Source organism: Paroedura picta, chromosome 2, assembly GCF_049243985.1.
Source record: "Paroedura picta isolate Pp20150507F chromosome 2, Ppicta_v3.0, whole genome shotgun sequence".
Lineage (NCBI taxonomy): Eukaryota > Metazoa > Chordata > Lepidosauria > Squamata > Gekkonidae > Paroedura > Paroedura picta.
Window position 1 is genome coordinate 36148626 of NC_135370.1, and position 25996 is coordinate 36174621.

General features: G+C 44.9%; 1 protein-coding gene across 1 annotated transcript in view; it reads right to left on the reverse strand.

The window, feature by feature from the left end:
• Window positions 1-12210: 12210 nt before the first annotated feature.
• DCAF17 (DDB1 and CUL4 associated factor 17) overlaps window positions 12211-25996 on the reverse strand; it is a 34760-nt gene continuing 20974 nt past the window's right edge. The window contains exons 13-15 of the mRNA XM_077319735.1: window positions 22010-22093; window positions 17168-17323; window positions 12211-14189 (exon numbers count right to left, since the gene is read on the reverse strand). Coding sequence (XP_077175850.1) covers window positions 14001-14189; window positions 17168-17323; window positions 22010-22093 — 429 coding nt within the window. The 3' untranslated portion in view covers window positions 12211-14000. The remainder of the gene's footprint in view (window positions 14190-17167; window positions 17324-22009; window positions 22094-25996) is intronic.

Below are 25996 nucleotides of genomic sequence, written 5' to 3' on the forward strand. Positions count from 1 at the left end.
TGGTTTTGTGTTGAAAAAGAACTGCATGGTCAAAATACACTGGCTAAATCAGCTTTCTATGACATACTTTTGAATGTTTTTCCTATCATGTCAGCTGGGAGAGGGGGAGAATTGGCCACTTTGAGGGCTGAGCATGCATTTATTACGTTTCAGGGTAGCTATGTAATTCTGAGACCCAGTTTATGTTTTTTACATAAAGTGGTCTCTAGTTTCCACATTGCTCAGGACATTGTCCTCCCAGTACATTTTTCCATTGCCTACCTTAGAGACAGAACCCCCCCCCACTTAATTTGTTGGATAGAATCATAGAAGGGATCCCCTTGGAAGGGACCCGCCAAAGTAATCTAGTCCAATCTCCTGCAGAACGTGAAGAAGTCTTCATTGTTTTACTTGGACAGAACAAAAGACTTCCAGCAGACCCCACACCTTTTTGTGTGCTACTCCAGTAGTTCAAGGGGGAGGCCTGCCTCCGCACAAACCATTTCTAGAGGGTGGTCTCAGTTATTTGCTTGAGGGTGCAAATGTTTTTGATCAAATTGATACAATCGCTCTATACAAACCAAGAAGCCATTGCACGTATGCCATTTGGCGTTACTAACTGGTTCAAAATAGAAAAAAGGTTGCATTCTTTCCCCCTTCCTGTTTAACTTGTATGCCAAGATATTATGAGAGAGATTGGACTCAAAGTATCAACCATTAGAATTAAGATTGGAGGAAGGAATATACCTAATCTTCTGTATGCTGATGATATCAGAAACTAAGGAATGCCTAGAACAGCTGATTACAAAGGTTGATGACGTAAGCAAGAAATTTGGCCTGCTCTTAAACACTAAAAAGACAAAAATAACGACAACTGCAAAAATACTCATGTCACAATAACTATTGATAATGAAGAGATCGAATGTGTTCAAGAATTCATAGAATAATAGAGTTGGAAGGGAACTCTAGGGTCATCCAGTCCAACCCCCTGCACAATGCAGGAACTCACAACCACCTGCCCCACCCACAGCGACCCCAATTTCATGCCTAAATGATTTCCCCACCACCACCAAAAATCTCCAAAATCTAGTCTGGCCTGGAGGAAATTTTTCCTTCCATCCCATAGTGGTGATCAACAGTTCCCTGTGTATGCAAAAAAGTGCTACAAGAGACAAACACTGGGACATCACTTCCTGCCCACCCACTCACAATCTGCCTAAGTTCATAAAATCAGCATTTTGTCAGATTAATATCTAGCCTCTGCTTAAAAACTTCCAATAAGGAGAGCCCACCACCTCCCGAGGAAACCTGTTCCACTGAAGAACCACACTGTCAGGAACTTCTTCCAGATGTTTAGCCGAAAATTATTTTGAATTAATTTCAATCCATTGGTCCTGGTCTGACACTTTGGAGCAACAGAAAACAATTCTTCTCCATCTTCTCTGTGACAGCCTTCAAGTATTTGAAGATGTTTATGATATCACCTCAGTTGTCTTCTTCCCAGGCTAAACAGACCAAGCTCCCTCCACCTTTCCTCATACGATTTGGTCTCCAAACCCCTCACAATCTTCCTAGCCCTCCTCTGGAAATACTCCAGTTTCTCTGCATCTTTGTTCAATTCATTTTTCTTGGATCACAAATTGATAAGAGTGGTGATTGCAGTATGGAAATAAAACGTCAAATTTATCTGGGTTGCTCAACATTTGCAAGCTTGAACGGAACATGGAAAAGGAAATACATAAGTCTGATAACTAAATGTAGATTAGTTTGATCTATCATATTTCCAATAGCCATGTGACTGTGAAAGCTGGACGGTGAAAAAACTGGACAAGAGGAGAATCTACTTGTTTTAACTCTGTTGTTGGAGAAGGCTTCTGCTGTTTCTATGAATAGCAAAAGTCACAAACAAGGAAATTCTACAGTGCATGAAGCCCAATATATCATGTTGGCAAAATCATGAAATTCCCGCTCACTTACTTTGGCCATATCATGCAATCCAACTCATTGGAGAAAGCAATTTTGCTAGGATTGGTCAGTAGTAAAAGGAAATCAGGCTGACAGAGAATGTGATGGTTAGATACAATCAAAATGGACAGCGGCCAGAGCATTACAAAACTAAAAGAAGTGGTGCAAGATCGAAAATTGTGGTGAGCCATAGGTGAGCCTATGGACTCCGGGGAATGGTAGAGGACAGGAAGGCCTGGAGGATCATTGTCCATGGGGTCGCGATGGGTCGGACACGACTTCGCACATAACAACAACAATAGGTGAGCCATAGGATTGCGAAGAGTCGGACTCAACTGAATCATCATCATTCGATTGAAGTATTAGCACACAAGACTGCTGTGTCTACTGGAATTTTGGGCGCATTCTACATGGGCACAGGCAATGTCAGCAGCGTTCCAGAGACATCTATTGAGCAATGATGCAATTGTCATTGAGCACCTTAGTCAAACACTATTCTGTGGCCGTGAATGTGAAAATCCATGCTGTACTCCTTGTTCCACTGAACCTCATTCTGTCTCCAAGGTAAGGAGTCTTCTGTAGTCTCTCAATGTGGGACTGCACAGAAGACTGGAGATGAAAACAGTGTTGCACTTACCTGTAACAGTTATTCATCGAGGTGTCTTCTGTGCAAGCATACATTCCCTCCCTCCTACCCACTGTGAGTTCAGAGGATGGAGTTACATTAAAGACACCTATGGCGGCGAAGAAAAGACTGAGGGAAAGGGAAAGCTCTTCCCTGCAGAGCACATGACGTTAGGCGGGAAAACGGCCTCTAATGAGCTTTGCAGGGGAGGGGCTCGCCTTGGAGAGGTAAGACTCCTAGCATAGCTGTAAGAGAGGCTCTGATAGCTGGGTGGCACAAGCGCAATCCCAATATGTACTTGCATAAAGGTCACCTTGGTGAACAACCATTACGGGTAGGTACAATAGTATTTTCTTTTTCTCTAGTTAGAATTATTTCATTCACATATTCAAGAGCTGCAGCTTGGTTCTGTGCAAGTCCTTGAATACAATGAATCTTCTTGCAAATAAATATACATAATAATGCACCCTTGAAAGATGAAAAGGCAGCATGCAACCTATAATTGTGGTATACTTGCCAGAACTCTCCCTACCCCATTTTTCCATTCAAAACCACCCGGAGTGAAATGTATTTGTCTAAGTTGAGCATTTATATCGTATTGGTAAAAGGATCTCACTAGGAGGTAAGCCTGTTGCAAGAGACATTTCGACCAGGAAAAGCTCACTGGCTACAGATTCGTTGGAGAAGCAGAGTCTGTGGGAATAGAGGCAGCTCTAGGTACAGGCACCATACTGGTCAGTCACAGTCTAGCAGAATGGTCACCTACAATTTGATACCCCAAATGGGGTTGCCAACCGCCAGATGGGGCCTGGAGATCTAGAATTGCAACTGGTCTCCAGACAACAGAGATCAGTTCCTTTAAAGCAGTGGTCTCCTACCCCCGGTCCAGGGACCATTACCGGACCGTGGATCAGTCTGTACCGGGCTGCAGCTGCTCCTCATCCTCCTCCCTGGCTGCTGCCTCAGGGGCTACTCTGCCACTCTGCCGCTGGCTCACCTTTGGGGCCGTTCCGCATTCGTCCAAAATAGCACAATGGTTACTAATTGAAATCGCTACAGTTTTGCCATTATGCACAACGTCATTGACAATCTGCAACACTCCTGAAACCGATCTGCAAAAAGCGCTTCGTTGTAGCGCTTTCAGGGAAATCCCAAAAAGTGGATTCACCCTCCGGAAAGCGCTACACTCCTGCAACCAATCTGCAACACTAGCGGGAAAGTTCTATGCGTTACCATTGTTGCGTTTTCTGCAAAGTCCCTCCCCCTGGCTCTCTCCTCTGATCTTCCGGCGAAGCGATCGCCATTTTTTTTTCTCCGAGCGAGCGGAGATCAAGGCACCAGCAAGCCTTCGTTTACCCAGCAAGGCTTCCCTGGCTGCAGCCCCTCTGTTTAAAGTCACCAAGCACAAGCATCGCAGAGGCCCGTTTGCTGGTTTATTTTCACTTTATTTTTCACACTGTTTTCGGCTGAAAATCGCGCCCGTGAGGGGGGGGGATTTTTTTTTTCACTCGGGGGGAGCGTGGCAACGATGAAACGGCAGCTCAAACACCACCTGCTAGCTGGATGGGTCTCTCCGTTGCAACGAATCAATGCATATTCGTTGCAACGGGTGTGTTTAAAAAAAAAAAACCTTCCTTAAAGGGAAAGGGGCTGTTTGGGAGCATGATAACGGCCGCCCATTGGCTTCTTGACGGCCAGGGGCGGGACACAGCTTAGCAATAGCGCTTCCTGGCTAGCGATTTTTACAGAGACCGGAACCCTGTGGGAAACAATAGAAACGCAACTGGATTCCACTACAAAGGCAGGTATGCGTTACGCCGAATTCCACTATTTAAAATGGCGATTTTTCATTCAGCAAACAATTTGGTACATGGAACCCGGTGCAGAATGGCCCTTGGTGTTCTCCGGCGGCCGCCATGGCTGGGGCTCCCCCTCAGTGTGACACTGTGCAGCTGCTGCTGACAGAGCCTCCCAGCAGGAGGCGGGAAGTCAGGGGCACCGGTGGGAAAGCAAGCGGAGCAGGGACTCAGGCGGCGACGACGTCCCTTGGAAAAGACAACCCCCCCCCCCCGGGGCCTCAGTAATATTGTCAGGCATTGACTGGTCCCCGGTGCTAAAAAGGTTGGGGACCACTGCTTTAGAGAAATGGAGAAATCTCCAAACCTGGCAAACCTCATTTCCCCTCTATCCCTAAGAACAGTCATTGAGTCTCTGACTCTTCTAATTTGTCTTCCCCACCTCCTCATCCCTTCAATATAAGGATATAGACTGAGGACAACCATTCAGTGTGATCAGTATAGTGATTGGGACCAGTTGCTGGCTCATTTTGTGTCTCAGCCTAACCTACCCCAGAGGGTGATTGCTGAGAGTATAAAACAAAGGAGGGATTTATATTGTTAAGCTGCTATGAGTTCCCACTCGTATTCCTGAGATCTCCTTGCTTGAGCAACTAAGGATCGAACAACTAATCAGCTAATGATCTCTGGCCCTAAGAAAATTCATCTGTCCTTAACCAGAGTCAGGACCTTTTCAGCCCTGGCTCCTGCCTGGTGCAATGAGCTCCCAGGAGATATCCAGGCCCTGTTGGAGTTATCTGAGTTCCTCAGGGCCTGCAAGACTCTTCCGCCAGGCCTATGGTTGCAGCCAGCAACAATCCAATGAAATTTCTGGCTTCCCTTCCACCCCTTCTATTCCTAGTCTGATTCCTCCCTAGTCCAACATCTGTGATTATATATCACTATCAGTAATGGCTGGTGCAATAGTGATCAACTGCAGTTTTGTAGATTTTACTATTATAACTTGTTTGTATGACGGTTAATTTTATTGGTTTCCTTGTGTTTTTAGATGTGTATATCAGCCTGAGACGGTATTCCGAGAGGGGCGGGGTATATATGTATATAAATAGTGCCCTGCATTCTGCAGGGGGTTGGACTAGATTACCCAGGAGGTCCCTTCCAACTCTTATCATTCTATGATTCTATGAAATACATGACTAGTTATAGCACATATATACCCCCCTCACAGCAAGGATTATGAGAACGCATGTTTGTTGTTATGGGTTGGGCTGACCTAGATGTGGAAGCCCATTCTCATTCCTCTTAACAAAGGGGAGGTGGTGTCACCACATGCTGCAGCTGGGCAGAAAGACATGGTGCTTCCACACATGCTAAATAATGCCATTTGAATCGGGTGACCATTTACAAGTGGATTTTGCCATTTCACACCATAAAACCCAGTGTCTGTCCACGCAATGTGCATCCTTTAATATGTGAGAAAGTGTCTTTGTGGCTTCTGCAAAGGCTTATGAATTCCCTCTTTTTGAGGGCCTTTCTCCACTTGCAGTCTCTTTCATGGAGTTCCGTTTCCTCCTTCCTTGCAGCATCTCCTTCAGTAGCAGGGAGCTGAGAACATACATGATTGCCTTCGAGTGACTCTTCTTATCCATCACTGTGTTGGAAGGGACATGAGTTGGGAAACGTCCACTCGCAGTAACTGAAGAAAAGGGAAGTCTTATTCATAGTTGGGCTACATCATTCTTTTCTCATTGAATTCCAATGGACCTATTTATGGTGTCCACTTAGAAAGTGCATAAATAGTGCCGGTGTAGTGGTTAGGAGTGTGGACTTCTAATCTGGTAAGCCAGGTTTGATTCTGCACTCCCCCACGTGCAGCCAGCTGGGTGACCTTGGGCTCACCACAGCACTGATATAGCTGTTCTGACCGAGTAGTAATATCAGGGCTCTCTCAGCCTCACCTCCCTCACAGGGTGACTTGTTGTGGGGTGTGGAAAGGGAAAGCGATTGTAAGCCGCTTTGAAACTCCTTCTGGTAGAGAAAAGTGGAATATAAGAACCAACTCTTCTTCTTCAGTAATATCAGGACTCTCTCAGCCTCACCTACCATACAGGGTGTCGGTTGTGGGGAGAGGAAAGGGAAGGCGAATGTAAGCTGTTTTGAGACTCCTGGTAGAGAAAAGCGGCATATAAGAACCAACTCTTCTTCTAAATAATTGGGAGCACGGAGGAAAGAGCCAAAGGTGTTTTTACCCAGGTAGATCTCATTTATGAAGTCTGGTATTGCCCTGAATACAATATTGAACACTATCTCTGGTTCTGATGAAGATAAAATAATATTCCTTTTGGCAGACGTATTCCCTCTTATCACCTTAATGGTTGCTAAGTTCATTTCCTCATCCATAATTATTAGGAAAAGGTTTTTTTTTCTAATATGGCTGAGTAATCCTCATTGTAGCCTATGCATAATTCTTCTTTCGTTTCGTTTCATTTCACCTTGTGACAGTAACCTTTCAGCTATGTTTCATAACTTTTCACTGATTTCATTTTCACCATGCATTGTGGATAAAGTGAGACTGTGGTTATCTGTAACCTGGTGTGATGAGTATTTTATGTTTTTGTTTGTCCACTTCTTATGGCTTTGGCTTCAACAATAAACTATTGATTTTTTTTTTACTCAATTTGACTTCACGATACAATGTGATGGCAGAAGTTGGTCGTACTCACTGCAGGAGAAAACAATAAATGCTCTACGGCCATCATGGTGACTTCGTGTGGTCATCTGAATTGCTCCCAACACCACCTTAAGCTGGCAGCTGTAGACTGAGACATAATAGAGAATTGCTTCAGCAACAAACACTTGAGCCAAATTATTAAGGTTGGCTGACACATATTCACCGAATAACACTGTCAGAGGAAAACAAAAGACCATGTTCAGGAAAAGACTTCATAAACAGCATAAGCATCTTTCACCCTGAATCTTTCCACAAAAACCACAACTTATCTTTCTTCTGTAACTGCTTGGTGAGCGGTATTATATCTGGTTAAGGGCCTGGTGGGTGGAGAGTGGGTGGGGCCGGGCCGGTTTCTCTACCAGAAGGAGTCTCAAAGCTGTGAAGGAGGGAAGGCCAGAGTTCTAGCCAGTCAGATGAGGGCCCAATCAGAAGGTGCAAATCGCCTTCCAATTGGGACCTCATCAGCCCAGGCCAGAGTTCTAGCCAGTCTGAAGGCGCAAAGCGCCTCCTGCCCCACTCTACCCCTCCTCCCACGGGGAGCTTCCGCAGGGCTCTCCAAGCACACCCGCCTTGCAGAGGTGGCAGGTGTGTGCGGCCAGCCCCAGGGAAGCCGCAGGCTCACCAGCAGGGTGGGAGCTGGGGATGGCTTCCCCGCACCCGCCTAGCACACCCGCCGCCTCACTGGGCCACCGGGTGTGCTGGGCAGCCGCGGCGGGAGGAGGGGAGCCTTTCAAATCCCGTTCTGACGAAAGGACTTTGAACCTAGTATGTACATAAAGAGTAATTCATACTTCTGATGAAATGCTGAAGGTTCCAAAGACTCCTATTGGTGGAATCTCCCCTCCCCCAGGACCAATTGCTGCTCTTGCTCAGGATTCCCCACCCCCCTCCTCCCTTCAGGCCTGCTGTGAAGGGGGGAAGCTTTCCTCTTCTGCCTAACCATTGGCTAACAGGGAGAAAAGGCCCTTCTTACTCAAAATACTGCTGGAGGAAAGTGGCAGCTAAGCCATGCATCTCTTCTCCGCAACTCTCTGAACATTTGAGGCCTACCGAGCAAGTCTGCTGTGCAGATGAAACTGGATGCTGTTACAGAGCTTCTTTTGCCTCCTATTTCATCTGCACAACCACCCTGTGCAGTAGGCCTCAAGTGTTTCATCTCCACAACAACCTGCCTGGGACACCTTAAAATGTTTCTTCTGGACAAAAACCCTGTTCACGCTCCAAAGCAGCCATTTCTGCTTGAGGAGCTGATCTGCAGATGAGCTGTTATTCCAGGAGCTCTCCAGGCTCCACCTGGAGGTTGACTACCCCTGGGTTGGAAATATTCCTTGAGACTTGGAGCGAGACTTCAAAATGGTATGCCTCAGAGTCCACCCTCCAAAGCAGCCATTTTCACTTGGAAAGTTGATCTTTATAATCTGGAGATATAAACTGTAATTCCAGGAGCTGTCCAGGCCCACCTGTAGCTTGGCTACCCCTGGGTTGGAAATATTCCTGGAGGAGGGCCTTAAAATTGTACAATGGAATCTCCAAAGTAGCCATTTTTGCCTGCAGAACTGATCATTGTAATGTAGAGATGAGCAATGATAGTAGAGATGATGGTAGAGGCTTGCAGGCTGGGGTTGGGATGGAGGTGTGTCCCACCTGGGCTATAGGCTTTGGCCAGTCCTTACCAACAACTGTTTGTATCTTGGGGTGCAGACTGACTGACCAGCATGGATCCTACGAGTCTGGAAAGTGCAGGAAGATCTAAATAAAGAATATTTACAGCCTGAAACTGTAAACAGTGAACAAATAAATGGCTGGAGAGAGACAAGAACTGAAGTGACTTTTCTCAAGCTTAAAAGGTAAAGGTAAAGGTATCCCCTGTGCAAGCACCCGGTCATGTCTGACCCTTGGGGTGACGCCCTCTAGTGCTTTCATGGCAGACTCAATACGGGGTGGTTTGCCAGTGCCTTCCCCAGTCATTACCATTTACTCCCCAGCAAGCTGGGTACTCATTTTACCGACCTCGGAAGGATGGAAGGTTAAGTCAACCCTGAGCTGACTGCTGGGATCAAACTCCCAGCCTCATGGGCAGAGGTTCAGACTGCATGTCTGCTGTCTTAACACTCTGCGCCACAAGAGGCTCAAGCTTAGGCTGGTAAATAAAAATCAGTATTTTCTAGGAAGGCTCTATGAAATCAAAGGCATAAGTGGCCCAGAATTTCAAGTGGAGTTAGCTTTACAAGAAAGTGGACAGTGAAACTTTGGGGGGAACTAGGTGATCCACTTTTATTAGGCAATGACTTGGCCTTGCAGACAATAGGGACTCCAGTTGCCAGCAGTAGGCCTCAGGCTTCAGAAGGGCAGAGATCACCAGCCAAGCAAAGCACTGTGCTAGCCAAGGGGTGTGTGTGGCCACCTGCATTCCTTTTGAAGGGATACATGTGAGGGGAGAGATCTTTCCCTTCAGCCTGGAGATGAGCCGTACTTCCAGAGGATTCTCAGACCCCACCTGGAGGCTGGCATACCTAAACCTCAGTGGGATACAATCCTACACAGTCACCCCTCCAAAGCAGCCCTTTCTGTCTGGGGAGCTGATCTTTATAGTCTGGAGATGAGCAGCAGTTCCAGGAGATCTCCAGGCCCCACCTGGAGATTGGCTGTTCCTGGTCTGAACATATTCCTTGAAGTTTGGAAGTGGGGCCTCAAAAGTGTGTAATACCCCCGCAGCCACCTAGCACCCCCTGACCAATTTCAGATCAAGAAAACATTGAAGAAAGGGTGTAAGGTTGCCAGATTGGAGTAGGTTCATGTTCTGGAATTCCACACTACCTACTTGTACATAAACCTAACTAGGGTCAAGATTGCTGTGCACAGAGAGCTCCCCTCTTGGGGTTGCCAGCTTCCAAGTGAGGCACTAAACCCACACCAAGACATGAGCTGCTGCCCGTTGCATTACGGAACACAATGGACTTCACTACTAGTCTTAACAACAACAAAAAAAGGACACATTGCAGGAACAAAGTTAAGCAAGTATATAAATGATTAGGAACATTCATTAGATCAAGATAATTAGATAAAAGGCCCCTTACAAGACTGGGAAATTTTGTGAGCTACATTGGGCAATTTTTTTAGAAGAGTTGTTTTTATACTCAACTTTTCCCAACCTGAAGGAGTCTCAAAGCGGCTTACAATCACCTTCCTCTCCCCACAACAGATACCCTGTGAGGTCGGTGAGGCTGAGAAAGCCCTGATATTACTGCTCGGTCAGAACAGCTTTATCAGTGCTGTGGTTCTTACATGTCGCTTTTCTCTACCTGAAGGAGTCTCAAATCGGCTTACATTCGCCTTCCCTTTCCTCTTCCCACAACAGACATCCTGTGAGGGAGGTAAGACTGAGAGAGCCCTGATATCACTGCTCAGTCAGAACAACTCTAATAGCTGGCTGCGTGTGGAGGGGTGGAGAATCAAACCTGGCTCTCTAGATTAGAAGTGACTTCTCTTAACCACTGTACCATTGGCTTTAAATTCCTGGATACTTGGGTGCTCTTTTTTTTTTTAAGGATCAGCTCCTATAGAAAAAAAGGCCTAATGACATATGATTCTGACAAATGAAATAGAAATCAAGTAAAAGCCATTTATTTACCTAATTATGATGATGATTCCATGCATTCCAAAAGCCACCAGTGATACTTGTTAAAACATGAATCCATGAAGGAGTCACGCCAGGTTTCCTGACATTTTAAATCTTCTGCAGTACATTGACTTGAATGTCAGGCATCAACATTTTATTGCTCATGTTCCCAGGATCACATTTTTGCACATTTCAATCATCTTGCCTTCTCGCTATCCATTAGCCGAGTTATTTCTCCGAAGGCAGTCTCAACAAATAATGTTTGCAACGATTTAAATAATTCAGAATTAAAATATTGTCCCGTGAAACTAGTACTGTTAAATAGATTCGATCAGGTAAAGGTAGGCACTTATTTGTGCTTTTCTAGCCCAAGTCTGGATGACATTTTTGAAAAGTTCTCCAACTTGTGAGCTGTCAGGCCAAACAGTTCCATATGCTCATTCTGAAATGAGGCAAAGAAGAAACATTATTTACAGGGGGGCAGCTCAGCAATTTATTCCCTTGGCGTAAAAAGCAGCACTGTTAGCATGTGCAAAGAACTCTGTTGACCCAGTGCAAACATTTTACAACTTCAGGGACGAGAACATTGCTTCCACCAAGAGAGGCACATTGGAAATGAGAAATCCAACAAGAACGAGAATGCAGAGAGGTTGCTCAAGATATTAATGCCATTTCCCTCTTGACAAAGCAGAAATTCTGACCCTACTGAGCATCCATACAGTTACACAGGGACAGAGAAACTGAGCTATGAACAAAATAAGGAATGGAAGTAGGCTAGAGTGACCTAGTTAGGCTCTTCCACTCAAAATGTGCTCATTCATACATGTATGAAGTTTGTCCGCGCACAATATTCAAAATCTTCTCCAAACCCGTTTTCTTCAAGAACCATCTTGGCCTGACTGTCCCCTACGTCATCCTTACCAGCTTGGTGTAGTGGTTAGGAGTGCCGACTTCTAATCTGGCGAGCTGGGTTTGATTCCATGCTCCTCCACATGCAACCAGCTGAATGACCTTGGGCTCTCCACAGCCTTGATAAAGCTGTTCTGACCGAGCAGGAATATCAGAGCTCTCTTAGCCCTACCTACCTCACAGGGTGTCTGTTGTGGGGAGAGGAAAGGGAATGCGATTGTAAGCCACTTTGAGATTCCTTCAGGTAGAGAAAAGCGGCATATAAGAACTAACTCTTCTTCAGTAATATCAGGGCTCTCTCAAACTCACCTCCCTCACAGGGTGTCTGTGGTGGGGAGAGGAAAGGGAAGGCAATTGTAAGCCACTTTGAGACACCTTCAGGTAGAGAAAAGCGGCATATAAGAACCAACTCTTCTTACTGCTACTAATTTATTAGCCTCTGTCCCTTTCCACCACCCATTTGTGTACACCTAATGCAGGCTGCAAGTTCTCTGCTTAAGGTGACAGCAGAGAACTTGTCCTCTCTGTACCATCTAACAAGCTGCAAGTAGTAAACAAGCATAAAATGGTAGCCAAACAGTACATATTCTCTGATGAAAATCTTTGCATATTGCATTTATTCTATATCACATAAAGCAGGGTTAAGAACGGTATAAAGTTACAAACGTTTTAAAAAATACAGAGCATTCAGGCACCTACATTTCGTTCTTTCACTTTGAGACCGTTTAAAAGGCTATTTTTTTTCATTTTTGCCTAATTTTATGAAATAATAATTCCTAGTGAAATAATTATTCACAATAAAGTCACTGAAAGAATAATTGAATAGAACTGTATTTTTTTTAATTTCTTCCTCCCTGCCACCAAGTTTGGGTGGGTGTTACAAATGGTGGGCTAGAAACTGCACTTTAGGCATGTTTATTCAGAAGTAAATTCTGCAAAGCTCAGTGTGACAGACTTTGTATTGAGGGAGTTTAGGATCACAGCCTTACTAGAAATATTTTTATATAGAAATGCACTATCCTATATAAACAGCGACTTCAAAACAATCCCTGTTTAATCCATTCACTGTGACCTTCATTGTTCGCACAAATAATGAGATCAACCAGTAGCCCTACTTGGGTTCCCTGCAAGGTGCCTGTCATCTCAGTCTCAGACTTCAGCAATCTTCCCCACCAGCACTAGTGTTGGTAAACAGAGTGGGGCTGATTTGTGACAAATAATAGACGAAAACATGCATGGAAGCCAGCTTTTTGCCCATGAGTCTGCCGACTTCTAGCTTGAACTTATCAACCAATAAGAAGTTGCTTGCCAACCTTGACTGGGGCCTTTTGTGACTCAGGGCCTTTTGTGTGGTGGGTCCCATAGAATCAGCAGAGACCTGACCTTGCAAGCCATTGGCCAGGCCACAGTTTTCTTAAAACCCAAAGCTGCATTGCACGGAGGATGCAAGAGAACGGGCACATGTGGCTCACTACATGTAACTGGAAAGGAGTCTTCCCGGCCTGTGTCAGTGAAAGGGGAAGATGGGGCTCCATGCATTGCTAAAGCCTGAAAACAGCTGGTTTATGTGATTTTAAAATGGCTGCTGATGCTTTTGGGTTCTTCTTTATACATAAAAGGCGAGAGATGCATTTCAGTAAAAATATATCAATAAATAATGTGCTTGGAGCCCAAGAACTGTGAGTAAAGCTTTGCTTGTACAATGAAGACGTCCTGCCTCTTCCTTTCCGTTGCCTCCCCATCCCTGAAAGTGCTGTCGAATCACAGCTGACGTAAGCAACCTGAAGGAGTGGGGTCCAAGGCTAAAGCCATTCAGAGGCAGCTTGTCATTGCCTACCTTGTGTGGTCTCCCATCAGTATACTATCCCGGACCAACCCTGCTTTGCTTCCAGGAGCTGATGAAATCAAGCTAGCCTGAACCATCCAGGTCTGCCCCCTGCATACCACCCAATGGGGAACAGAGGTACTCCTCTGAAACAGTGTGGGATGTGAAATTGTGTGTATGTGGGGGGGATCAAGGTCCCTTTCTCATGTGAGCAGGAGAGGCTTCCATCCATGGAAGGGATCTCTCCTGATCCCAGACAGGACCGACTTTGTATTGAGGGAGTTTAGGATCACAGCTACCTGAACAGTCTGTATATCCTCCTGTCAACAGAAACTGGTACAAAAGGTCTCTTTTCACACATCTTTTGTGGTCCATAATGTCATGGGCAGTAACAACATCATTAAGTAATGCCCTGCAGTAGGTTTTTAAAAAAATTCCTCCTATCTTGAGGGATTCAGGTGGAGCTGAATAACAGTTATTAACTAGCTCACTGTGGTTTACCGCTCTTTGGATGCCATCTGTGGCAAAGCCTCTAAAACAACAGGGGTTCTTTAAAAACATTCAAAAGTCCTCCCCATTTTTTTGCAAAAACGTCGCTCCCTTTTGTGCTTCCTGACGTCTTCACCCTCTCTTGAGCTACCGCAGACCATTTGGTAAACGTAACAGCTGAAGATCCTGTTGGGCTTTTGTTCTATGTGCAGCACCATGTTTCTGTCAAAGTAAACTTCATGGCTGTAAGTCTGCGGGGAGAGAACAAAGTAAATAGTAATTTTCGTTTCTGAAAGGGAAGGGAGAAATACGGCTAGCGTAGACAGGCACTTTGTGGTGAAAACATGCCACAGACATGACCTCTCCATGCGGATTATCACCCTAAGCACTTGCTTGGAATAACAACAGAATACATCTCCAGTCACGAGCTGCTCTATGGTATGTTGTCCTGATGGGACAGCAATATACCTGGACAGGTATTGTGGACAATTTACCATTTGTTCCCTGTGTTGAAGGACAAGCAGACACCGGAAGCCCATGTCTGCTGTAAAAACGGCCCCCTCCCCCAAATTTGGAAGCAATCAGCTGGCTTGCATAAAAACATTATCAAGATGTCAACCTTCAGGTCACCAAGCCCAGAGTAGCCCCAAAGCGGTGGCTTCAAGGGGGTCTCCCATGAAATAAATTCTTGCCATCATGGTACTTAAGCTGGTCTTCCCACAGTATGCAACACATTATCCTTTCCCAATGGTTCTTTCCAAATTCAGGAGTTTATTCTCAGAGTTGCAACACCCATGTAGTCTAAGAGGCCTGTTGTCAAGACCCTGGGGTGCCGTCCCCAAAACCTCTCAAGGCGAACACAGGCACTGGGATAACCTAATGCTGTCTTTATTGAGGCAAGGCAGCATCTACAGGAAATCAGTATCACCAAAAGGCATTGTTGAAGACAAGAGACAAAAGAGAGCTTCAGTAGTTATACCCTCGGACCCCGTGCTCCCCCCGAACCCACAGTAACCACGTTTGATTGAACAGGGTGTCAAAATAGGAGACAGTCTGCCTATCTCACACTAAGGTGCCAGCTCCGCTAGAAGTAAAGTGACAGCTGTTAATCACTAACGTAGACAGTTTTATTTCTCCAATATTTTTGTGAACTACAACTGAATTCAAGGGGACTGATTGGCTGTTTTAGCAAAGAATTATCATATGGCATCATATGGCTGAATTTGGATGTTGTGACACAGTTTACTAAGTTAACAGAATTAGCTTTTGCTTTATATTTCCACTGTTATGATGGTAGTTCATTAGTCTGAGGAAGAGAGCTTGCACTCGAAAGCTCACGCCTTGAATAAATCTTTGTTGGTCTTAAAGGTGCCCCTGGACTCCGCTGATTTTGTTCCGCTACAGCAGTGGTCCCCAACCTTTTTATCACCGGGGACCACTCAACGCCGGGGACCACTCAACGCCTTTTACTGAGGCCCGGTGTGGGGGGGGGTAGTTTACTCCTCTACTCTCAACCACTGCCCTAGCGCTCTCTGATTGCTATGGTAATGTTTAAACATCCCTTCAAAATAAGATACAGACACGCCACAACAATGAAGTGTGTTGTAAAGGGCTGGGGGGGGTGAAGTAAAGGGCCGGGGTGGGGAGAATGTGTCCTTCGGGGCCCACCTCCAATTAGTCGAAGGACCACATGTGGTTCGTGGCCCACAGGCTGGGGATCGCTACGCTACAGGACTGTTATGCATACCAAAGGGGGACATGACGTACTATTTATTTACGTTACTCCTAGCCCAAAGCCCTTCTCTCTTTGGACTCTGAATTACCCAGAGTGAGTCAATACAATCAACAGGACGGGACATTCCATTATCAGTGCAACAGGATTAGGTTGTAGAACCAACAAAAGTCAAAACAGAACTGTAGCAAAACGTAACATGACACACTAAATGATGCACAGTGAAGCAGTAGGATCCTAATTCTCATATCTGTTAACTGTTACGTTGGTAGGCTAATTTGCTGCCATTCACAGATCTTACCAACCACTTTAATGTGATCTCAGGTATATTTATTGCTAAATTACTTATGCATCTTGACTCCAGTGAGCACTTCCAGGCAACCAACCTCTCTCCGCCCTCTCTCTACCTATATGTACGGCTTGAAGAAAATTATTTCAATTTGTCTGAAGAAATGTGCATGCACACCAAAGCTTATACCCAGAATTTAACTTTGTTGGTCTTACAAGGTGCCACTGGACTCAAACTTGTTCTGTTGCTTCAGCTCAACATGGCTACCCAACTGAGTTTAGTATAAAGTAAAACTAACGTGTTTTGGGACAAACCCTATGAAAGAAACACCTCAGTTAAACAGAAACATTAACATCGGTAAGAAAAGCCTGTGAATGCCAGCAGTTAAGAACTAGAAGTTGTAAATAAACTGATTTGTAAAAAGAAGTGATTCCTCAATTCCATCAACTCTTTCCTCTTTGTTTTGGGGAAAAAGCCTCAGTGCCATTCTGACAAAAGAATTTTTAACTATACACCTTCCCAGAAGCACCCAGGGCTGAATAAAGCCAAAGAGGTCAAGCAGTCACTAGGTGGGACAGTGAGCTTCATTTGGGAGGGTAAATTTACCTCAGTGTGGCAAAAGGCATAGAGAGCTACCCATCATAAGTACAATCCAACTTTATTGCCTGAGGAGAAAAGTCCTGTTGAATTATGCAATTTTGCATTGTTTTCGGAAAGCTGTAAGAGTGAGAGACTTTCTGACCACTTCGGGCAGGCCATTCCTTGGAGTGGGGACCGCAACAGAGTACGGCAATTGTTGGTTTTGTCCATTTGCTGATCGGCACCCGAAGAGACCCTGCTCCAATGAGCAAAGCTGTTGTGGCACAGCATGATCCTTGTAGGCACCTTTGGAGATTTTTTCCACATGGAATTTCTTTTGGATAGAAGAATTATAGAATAGAACCATAGAGTTGGAAGGGGCCATACAGGCCATCTAGTCCAACCCCCTGCTCAACGCAGGATCAGCCCTAAGCATCCTAAGGCATCCAAGAAAAGTGCGCATCCAACCTTTGCTTGAAGACTGCCAGTGAGGGGGAGCTCACCACCTGCTTAGGCAGCCAATTCCACTGCTGAACTACTCTGACTGTGACTCTCTCTGTTTAGAATGTGAATGGCACATATAACGACACAGCAAGATGAGGCACATGAGCAACAGATAAAATACTCACCACGTCCCAAGGCTCCGCAAAAAGAACACGCTTCAGTCGAGTCCCATCCTCGTTACAATGGAAGTCCAGATGAGCTGCCCCATCGCCTCCGACCTGAGTTACTGCCACGACAGACAGTAAATCTAATTCGTCTTCATAGTCCACAATCTTGAAAGTCTCGGTAGAAAGAAATGAAATCCCCTTAATGTGCAAGTGAAAAATTTTTAGCTATGCGTTTAGATACTTCCTTGCTGTGCTGCAATCGAACTCACAAACGAGGCAGAGAAAGGATCCTGATTGATAACAGTCCTTTCATTTGCTGGCTGTTCATAACATCACCTGTAGTCACCGCCATTATCTTTTTATAAACAGTATAAGTGTTTAATCAGAATGTTATAGGAAACATTGTACACAAGGCAGTCGTACCATTTGCCTTATTTGAGAAATGACAATGAGAAGAAGGCCAAAGGAAATGGAGAATAGTAGCTTGATTGCTATTCTTCTTCTTATGGCTTTTCAACAAGAGTTACAAAATAATGAAAGATATAAATTACAAGCAGGGACTCACAAGGAACCTAAATGGGGGGGGGAGCACCAATGGTAGAGGAGACATGGAGCTTTGCAGTGTTGCTGGGAGGGGGGCCTGGCAGCAAGGAGGCCAGGAGCTACAACAGGCACAGCAGCCACAGAAATGAGGGTGGATTTAAAACACACACCCTCCAATGTATTTAATCAATGTTTTCGTATTTTTCTGCAAACCTGGGCTGTCTCCCAAGTTTACAGGAAAATCTGTTTTGTGTCAGTGTTTCTCTAGTCTGTGGATGTAGATAACTGCAGACTGGGCCGCATGTTACTATTAGAATATAAAATATTTGTTACAAATCAAAAACATTGATATCTAAACACAGTAATAAATAGTAGCATTTAGCACTGCATTCCATGAAAAGAAAACAAACACATTCTATATGTTAGTAGCAGGAAAACAGCAGAACAACCTTTTCAGTATATATTCCTCAGAACCCCGAAGTAGGGTTTGTATCCCAGCAATTCTGATGGTACACAGGCAGCGAGTTTAATAAGCAATAGGGAACATTCAAATAGCAGTGCTTAAAAGTTGCCCCAGTCCTTAAGTCTGTGTGAAGGCAAAAATGTAGGCAGACATTGGCTCCCCTTATTTAGAAGAGCAGGAAAACATTCCCTGCAGGGACGACCAACCTCTTGTGTATGTACATAGTTAGCTACCAGTGACTGCTTTCAGGTGGGTAGCCATGTCAGTCTGCAGTTGATGAGTGTGAATCAAGTATAGCAGGACCTTAAAAACCAACAACACTTTGGGGTGTAAGCTTTTGAGAGTCAAAGCTCCCCTCGTCAGATAATCTTGTTAGTCTTTAACGTACTACTTGAATTGAATCTTGCTCAGGTGATGGCTTGCAACGTGTCTTTGCTAATGTGACCGAATTCAGTAAAATTTTCCATTGCAGTCCTATGCAGAGTTATTCCAATTTAAGCCCACTGATTTTAGTGGAATTAGAGCAGAGTCATTTTGCTTTGGATTTCTTGCTTATTCACTTTATCTCTCTAAGTACCTATGTTGAGAGAATGAGGAAGTTGATTGTGGCATAAGGTCAGAGATGTTGTAGATAACATACGTAGTTCAGGAAGGAAAAATATCTGGCTAATAATGAGAGGGTGTGTGTATAAGATGTCCATGTGGCTTCCATTCCCTATCCACAGTGGTCCTTCAGAGCTTTAGATAAACCAGGAGGCAAATTAAGATCTGTTGGGTTAGATCCAGAACAGCTCCTAGAGGCACTGAAGCACAAAATGAGTTTGTAGCTTTACCCTTTTCCTACAAGAACTTGAAAACTGGGCTGGGCTCGACCTCAGCAAAATATCTTGGAAAGATCTCAAATCCAAACTATAAATGGGCATTTTCAAGGGCAAGACTAAATGCCCTTCACTCGGCAGTTCTTCCTGGAAGATTCTCCTAACCCCCTATAGCAGGGGTAGTCAAACTGCGGCCCTCCAGATGTCCATGAACTACAATTCCCAGGAGCCCCCTGCCAGCATTCGCTGGCAGGGGCTTCTGGGAATTGTAGTTCATGGACATCTGGAGGGCCGCAGTTTGACTACCCCTGCCCTATAGAGTCAAGTCATTGTCTCCGCTTGAGACAATACCCTGAACCACCGGACAGGGGGAGATTTCGGAACAGATAGGGGGGGAGGGACGATTAGGGCTGTCAATGAGGGAAGAATGGGTTTTAATGCAGGGATTGTTTATATTTTACTGTGGGGGATTTAATGTTGTAACCCTCCGGACCCAGCCTGATGGGAGTGGTGGGTAAGAAATCTAATAAATAATAATAATAATAATTGCTCACATTTTATTTTACTGCCCCCTATATGTTGTAGAGAAGAAACGTTTAATTATGCCCCTCCTCATGCACTTTCACCTTTTAGAAAGCTTCTTCCATCACTCTGAGTCTTTTCCTGAAATATCTCTTGGCAGTTAGGCACAACAGAGTCTCATGTCCTGTAGCAAAGTCCTGTCATTTCCGTAAATGCAAATCACTTCTGAATATTTGTTAACATTGCAGCTTTTCTAGCCAGGTTTCAAATTTATGTTTACGTTTCCTACAATGCTTGAAATATATTTCATCATATGCAGACTGCACAATTTTTAATGTATGTCTTATCAGATTGAACGTTTACTCATATGGAACTTAAACAGCTTAATTGTCAAGTGTTTTTTATTTGTATACTGGAAATTTGCTGATTATTATTATTATTATTTAAATGTATGGCCCGCCACTCTCAGCAAAGCCGGCTCGTGACCAAAGATGACCAAATTACACTGATTGATTGACGTGTATAAATAATGTAGGAAAATACAATCCATAGTAAATATGACCTGGTCAAGATTAGTGTAATTTATTGACTATTCTAAACAAGTTTGAATTTGGCCCCTTCTCCTCCACTTTCCCCATCCCCATAAGAAATAAAAAAATATATATTTTTAACAAACAGGGTAGCCAGGTGAATGTTTCCAGCCGTGCAATCAAAACGACAGGTGTACTACTTGGCGTGCTTCTGTGATTCCACTGCCTCTCTCTTTAAAAGTCTACCCATCTATCTACCTATTGGTAACAGAATATAAATAAACTGTAGGTCCTAAAGGCCGCCGAGGAACCAGTGCCATGTTTTCGCCTAGACAATGTTCATTTCCATGGAAACAGGGCTGAAAATGGTTTCCAGAAACTGAGACATTAGAATTCCTGTGGCTGTGTCATTTCAGCTACGGTTTCTGATGGAGGGTGAAAAACCGGGTTCCCAAAAATAGTTACTAATGATGCGGGGGGGGAGGGGGTACGGGGATGGTTTACAATGCTTAGATCTGTCGTGTTTTCTTAGTGTTGTTTACCATCTGGTCACGAACCCTCAAATAATAAGTAGCAGGCAATGTTATACTGGATATATACATAGCCAGTGTTTTTACCAGCCAGCTAACGTTTCCAGTATCTCCTTTCATGTTATTTCAGACACTCCCATTCTCAATGACTGAAACGTCATTAGCTCAACACGCTTGGCAACACAGCTGATGATACCGTGGTTTTTAAAAATATATACATGTGTTTAGGAAAAAGTTTACATTTCTGGAATTGGGAAGCGATTAGCAAACAAAGAGATTTGCTCTGTTATTTATTTTTTTACGGATCCCCTTGCGTTCCAGGCCGAGCTCAGAGAAGGGTGCTGATCCTAAAAACATGCCAACAGCAAAAATTTATAATCCAGGACCTCTCCCACCATTCCCTCCCTGCTGGAGCCCTTTGTGACCCCTGGGAAAGTTTCTTGCTGGGGTCAAGGGACTCACATGTACTAACAGACACAATGGTTGGCAGCTGCAATAAGGAGGGGGAAAGGGAAGAAACTCCCCCGTTCTTGCATGAGTGGTGTTCTGCTCCCAGAACAGGAACAGAGGAGGAGCTGCAGTCTCTTCTTAAGGGCTTAGATGCTATGAAAGAGCTGATGGTTGCATTCTCTTCCTTCCTGGAAGAGAACTACTGGGGCTGCCTGATTCATGCAGCTATCAGAGCCCGTTTAGTGTAGTGGTTAAGAGTTCTCTGGAGAGCTGGGCATGATTCCCCTCTCCTCCACATGCAAGGATCTGGGTGACCTTGGGCCAGTCACAGTTCTCGTACACCTGTTCTCACAAAGCAGTTCTGTCAGGGATCTCTCAGCCCCACCTACCTCACAGGGTGTCCGTTGTGGGAAGAGGAAGGGATGGCAATTGTAAGCCGCTTTGAGACTCCTTCGGGGAGTGAAAAGCAAGGTATAAAAACCAATTCTTCTTTCTTCCTCTTCTTCTTAGAGAAGGGCTTGGACCAGCCTTCCTCAAATGCTTAACACGTTAAAAAAATATATATTAACAATTAATTAACTCCCACTCATTAAGAAAACCCATCGAAGGTCGTCAAGAAACCCACGGATTTCATGAAACCTTGAATGAGAAAGCCTAGCTTGGACCTACAAACCCACCAACAGGAAGATCCATGGTCCTTGGTCCCTACACAAAACAGGATCCAAGCAACTATGATTTAGGTCAGGGGTAGTCAAACTGCGGCCCTCCAGATGTCCACGGACTACAATTCCCAGAAGCCCCTGCCAGCATTCGCTGGCAGGGGCTCCTGGGAATTGTAGTCCATGGGCATCTGGAGGGCCACAGTTTGACTACCCCTGATTTAGGTTGTTAACATTAGCAAGTTGTTAGGGGAGAGTGCAATTTCCCTCTATGTACATGCATGGCACATAAAAAACAAACCAACCAAAAACGTCGGCCCCCAGCAGTATTAGAAAGTAGCTTACCTCTCGCTCCGGATCATCATCCAGTAAGTTAATGCGCTTCTTGACTACTCGGCCGGAAGATGTTACTGTTACAGAGTTGTTCACCTTGTGATCCAAAAACAAGGATACAGGAATAAAATCAGATAGTGGTGACAAAGGAAGGGAATTGCCAATAAAAGGATTTGTTTTGTTTTCAGCTAAACGTGGATTCCAAAAGGGTTTATGGCACTGCTGTTACTGAAGGACAAGTTAGGTCACGGTTTTAAATAACTAAAAAGCTTTGGAAAAGACAAGTTAGAAAATACAGACTTGGATTCCTTAACACAGCTGACATGGCGGCCAAACTGCAGCTCTCCAGATGGCCATGGACTACAATCACCAGGAGCCCCTGCCAGTGGTAATTGTAGTCCATGGACATCTGGAGAGCCACACTTTAGCCCCTCCTGGCATAGTGGTTAGAGTGCCAGACCAGACCAGGAGCCGGGAGACCCAAGATGGGAGTTTCCACTCTTGCTACCCTTGTGACACACCATTCCTATCAACCGAGGAAACCCAAACAGCTGCCTCGGATTTTGTGGGAACCAGATTTATTTTAAACTATAATCCTCCCCCTCACATAGCAGGTGCTCTAAAGCAGAGGTAGTCAACCTGTGGTCCTCCAGATGTCCATGGACTACAGTTCCCATGAGCCCCTGCCAGCGTTTGCTGGCAGGGGCTCATAGGAATCGTAGTCCATGGACATCTGGAGGACCACTGGTTGACTACCCCTGCTCTAAAGGTAGCAAATTCCTAGGCGTTGAATTCGCTACTGTGAGTTAAGTTTTGTGGCGCCCAATATGAAGGTCGCTGAGGTAGGAATTATATATTAACAACCAAGAAGATTTATTTATTGACAAGTCGGTTCCAAAGAACAAATCAGAAGCACAAATCTCCAAAAGAGATACGTGGTTGAGGTGCATCAATTTAGAGAGTAGTTTCTATTTTCTCCAGTACTTCCAAGCATAAACAGGCTTTCATTGATTAGCCACGAGGCTGGGTCTCAAAACACGGGATTCTACCCACTCCAGTCTGCCCTTTCCCAAGAGTCAGACTAAATGGCACACGATCTGTTCATTGCCAGAGACAGGCCTAACAACTGGGTACTCGATTCTCTTTCAGAAATAGAGCCAAACCAGGGTAAAGCTTCACTTTATTCTTTTTCTGAGCCAGGCCTCTCTCCCTAAGGAAGAACTGTACTCCGGCCATGCCTCCCTGCAGTATCCCATCCCTCTTCTGAAAGGCGATTGGCCGCTGGAGCAGCACTCTCATAGGCCCAAGTGGCTGTTTTCCCCTCCAGGGGTGGGACAACCTTCTGGCTGTCACAGCCCCCCAGGAGACCTTGGGTCACTCCCACTTCATAGCATTGCTGTGGGGAATAGTGTTGTGAGTTTTTGATGGTGCTCTCGTAATGGAAATGATAGCGGACACAATGTCTGTTATCCCGCCCCAGGGAGCACCCCAGTAGATGGTGGCTAGAGCAGCCTAGTGTTGAGACCCATTAACTGTGCTGCCACTGCTGCCCACCTCCGCCGTCAGGAGTGCGGGAACAGCCTCAAAATATGGGCAGTGGAGCTGGTGGCAGCTGGAGAGGCTGAGTCCTGCTTGCTGTGATGCTACTTGCCTGTCTTCCAGGGCTGTTCCTGCCCCTGGAGAGCAGGGATGATCTCGGAATATGGGTGATGGTGGCTGGTGAAGCTCAGCACTGAGTTCAGCTCTCTGCACCGCTGCCCCTGCCCTTGCCTGGCTTCCGTGGCTGCTCCTGCCCTTGGAAGATGGGTGGCATTGGCAGTGCAGCCAGTAGGGCTCAGTGCCGGGCCTCACCAGCCGCCGCCTCGGCCAGTATGTGGATCCCATTGTTGTGCAATTTTTTTTGAAAACAGGGCAGAATATAAATTGCAAAATAAAACAAGGAGAGAAGATGTTCTAATCGGTTTTATATGGCCACTGGGGTATAAATGGAATAAATAAATAATATTTTTAAGCCCCCTCTCCCAATATTTAAAACATCTAACACAGCCTTTTCCAATTTTTTTCACTGAGAAACACCTGAAACAATTTTCAGGCTTTGAGAAATGCAAGAAATGGTATGATTGTGCAGAATATGATTGTGTACATGCCCACCTGGGGCCCCTCCCCTTCCCACCTCCTCCAGGCCTTGGGGGGGGGGGGGCAGGTCAACATGACCATATATAAATCTTTAACAATTTTAAAAAAATATGTAAAATTCTCAGTGGAACAGGCTTCCTCGGGAGGTAATGGGTTCTCCATCTTTGGAAATTTTTAAACAGAGGCTGGATAGCCATCTGATGGAGATGTTGATTCTATGAAGGCTTAAGGGGGTGGCAGGTTACAGTGGATGACCGATAGGGTTGTGAGTGTCCTGCATAGTGCAGGGGGCTGGACTAGATGACCAATGAGGTCCCTTCCAACTCTATGATTCTATGAACTCCCACTCATTCAGGAAACCCTTCTAGGTTTCATGAAACCCTGATCTAAAAGAACAATGCAGTCTGCTCTGTGCTATTCCAGCAAAAGTACAGGCTACCAGATACTGTACTCTAGAGATGTTGCTTTTTAGCTGTGCTGGGTATTTATAGCCCAAGAAATTATTGTAGGCTCTCTTGAGTTGAAAATTCTTTATAACATTCTGTGTCTGAGATTCCCTTGTTTATTCAATATCAACTTAGGAGCACCATTCCGACATTTTTCATCCTCTCTTTATTAACTATCTTTTTTCTCCCATAACCATACCAAACCTATTAAAAACAAACAGACATTTCATTCAAACCAAGGACACAGTCAAACATCAAACAGTGTATTATAATAATGTGCACTCAAGGATAGATCAAATGACATGGCTCCTGACTTAAGTCTCTGGTTCTATAACCAGTCCCCCCGTTCCAAATTCTCAGAAATTTCCTCCATTCCTTCCATGAAAAAAAAAGATAATCTAATGGAACAGAATTCAGGAGCAACAGGAAAGAGGCAGAGATAAACAAATCAAGGTTATGGTGGTGGTCGAAAGAGCCACCCAATCACAGCCGACATACAGTGCCCCCTCAGGGCTTTTAGTGCAAGAGAGAGATCCAGAGGTGGTTTGCCTCTGCATCACAACCTTGGCATTCCTTGGAGGTCCCCCGTCCAAATATTATCCCGGCCAAGATGACCAACGTTATGAAGCCATATTTATAACTACTGGGGGAGACCCACCCAGTACTGTTCCTTTCAAAAACAAATAACTGTACCCAAATACGTTGTCTATGCACTTTAAAACTTTGTTGCAAAACCATGGCATTCTCACAAACACAGATTTTGATCCAATCTCCACATTTATTGCCACTTTGTACATGAAAAGAGCCAGAACGTTCTATTCCCTTTACAGGGCTTCCCTCCTTTCCCGTGCTAAACCAGCACAATATAGCTCAGTAGGGAAAGGAAGGGGAAAAGGGGGCCCGTGGCCATGGGGGCACATCACAGGCCAGCTGGTAGAAAGGGGAGGAGCAGGGGTTGGAAGTCACAGCAGCAAATACAGTGGGATTTGTGTGGATTTTATTTATTTATTCATTCATTCATTCATTCATTCATTCATTCATTCATTCATTCATTCATTCATTGTATTTCTATACCGCCCTCCCCAAAGGCTCAAATCCCAATGCACTTGCTGGTGTTGCTGCTATGCAGATGGTGAGAATGAAAGCCACTGTGGACGCTTTTAAAGGGCATGCGTTTTCTTCAAGGAGAAACTTCTCAAGTGGCATCACCATCTTCTAAGTGTTACACACATATCTGTGAAGCTCAAGTACGTGTCTGTGAGCTGCATCTGAACCATGACTCTGCAAAACATCAGGTCTTCAAGCACAACAATCATTGTTATTTCATCATAAGCGTCTAGGTCTTTTCTACACCGACCTACGTGATTGAGGCCTGTTTCTAAACAAGTTATTTCAGTGGCTGAAAAACAACATGAAG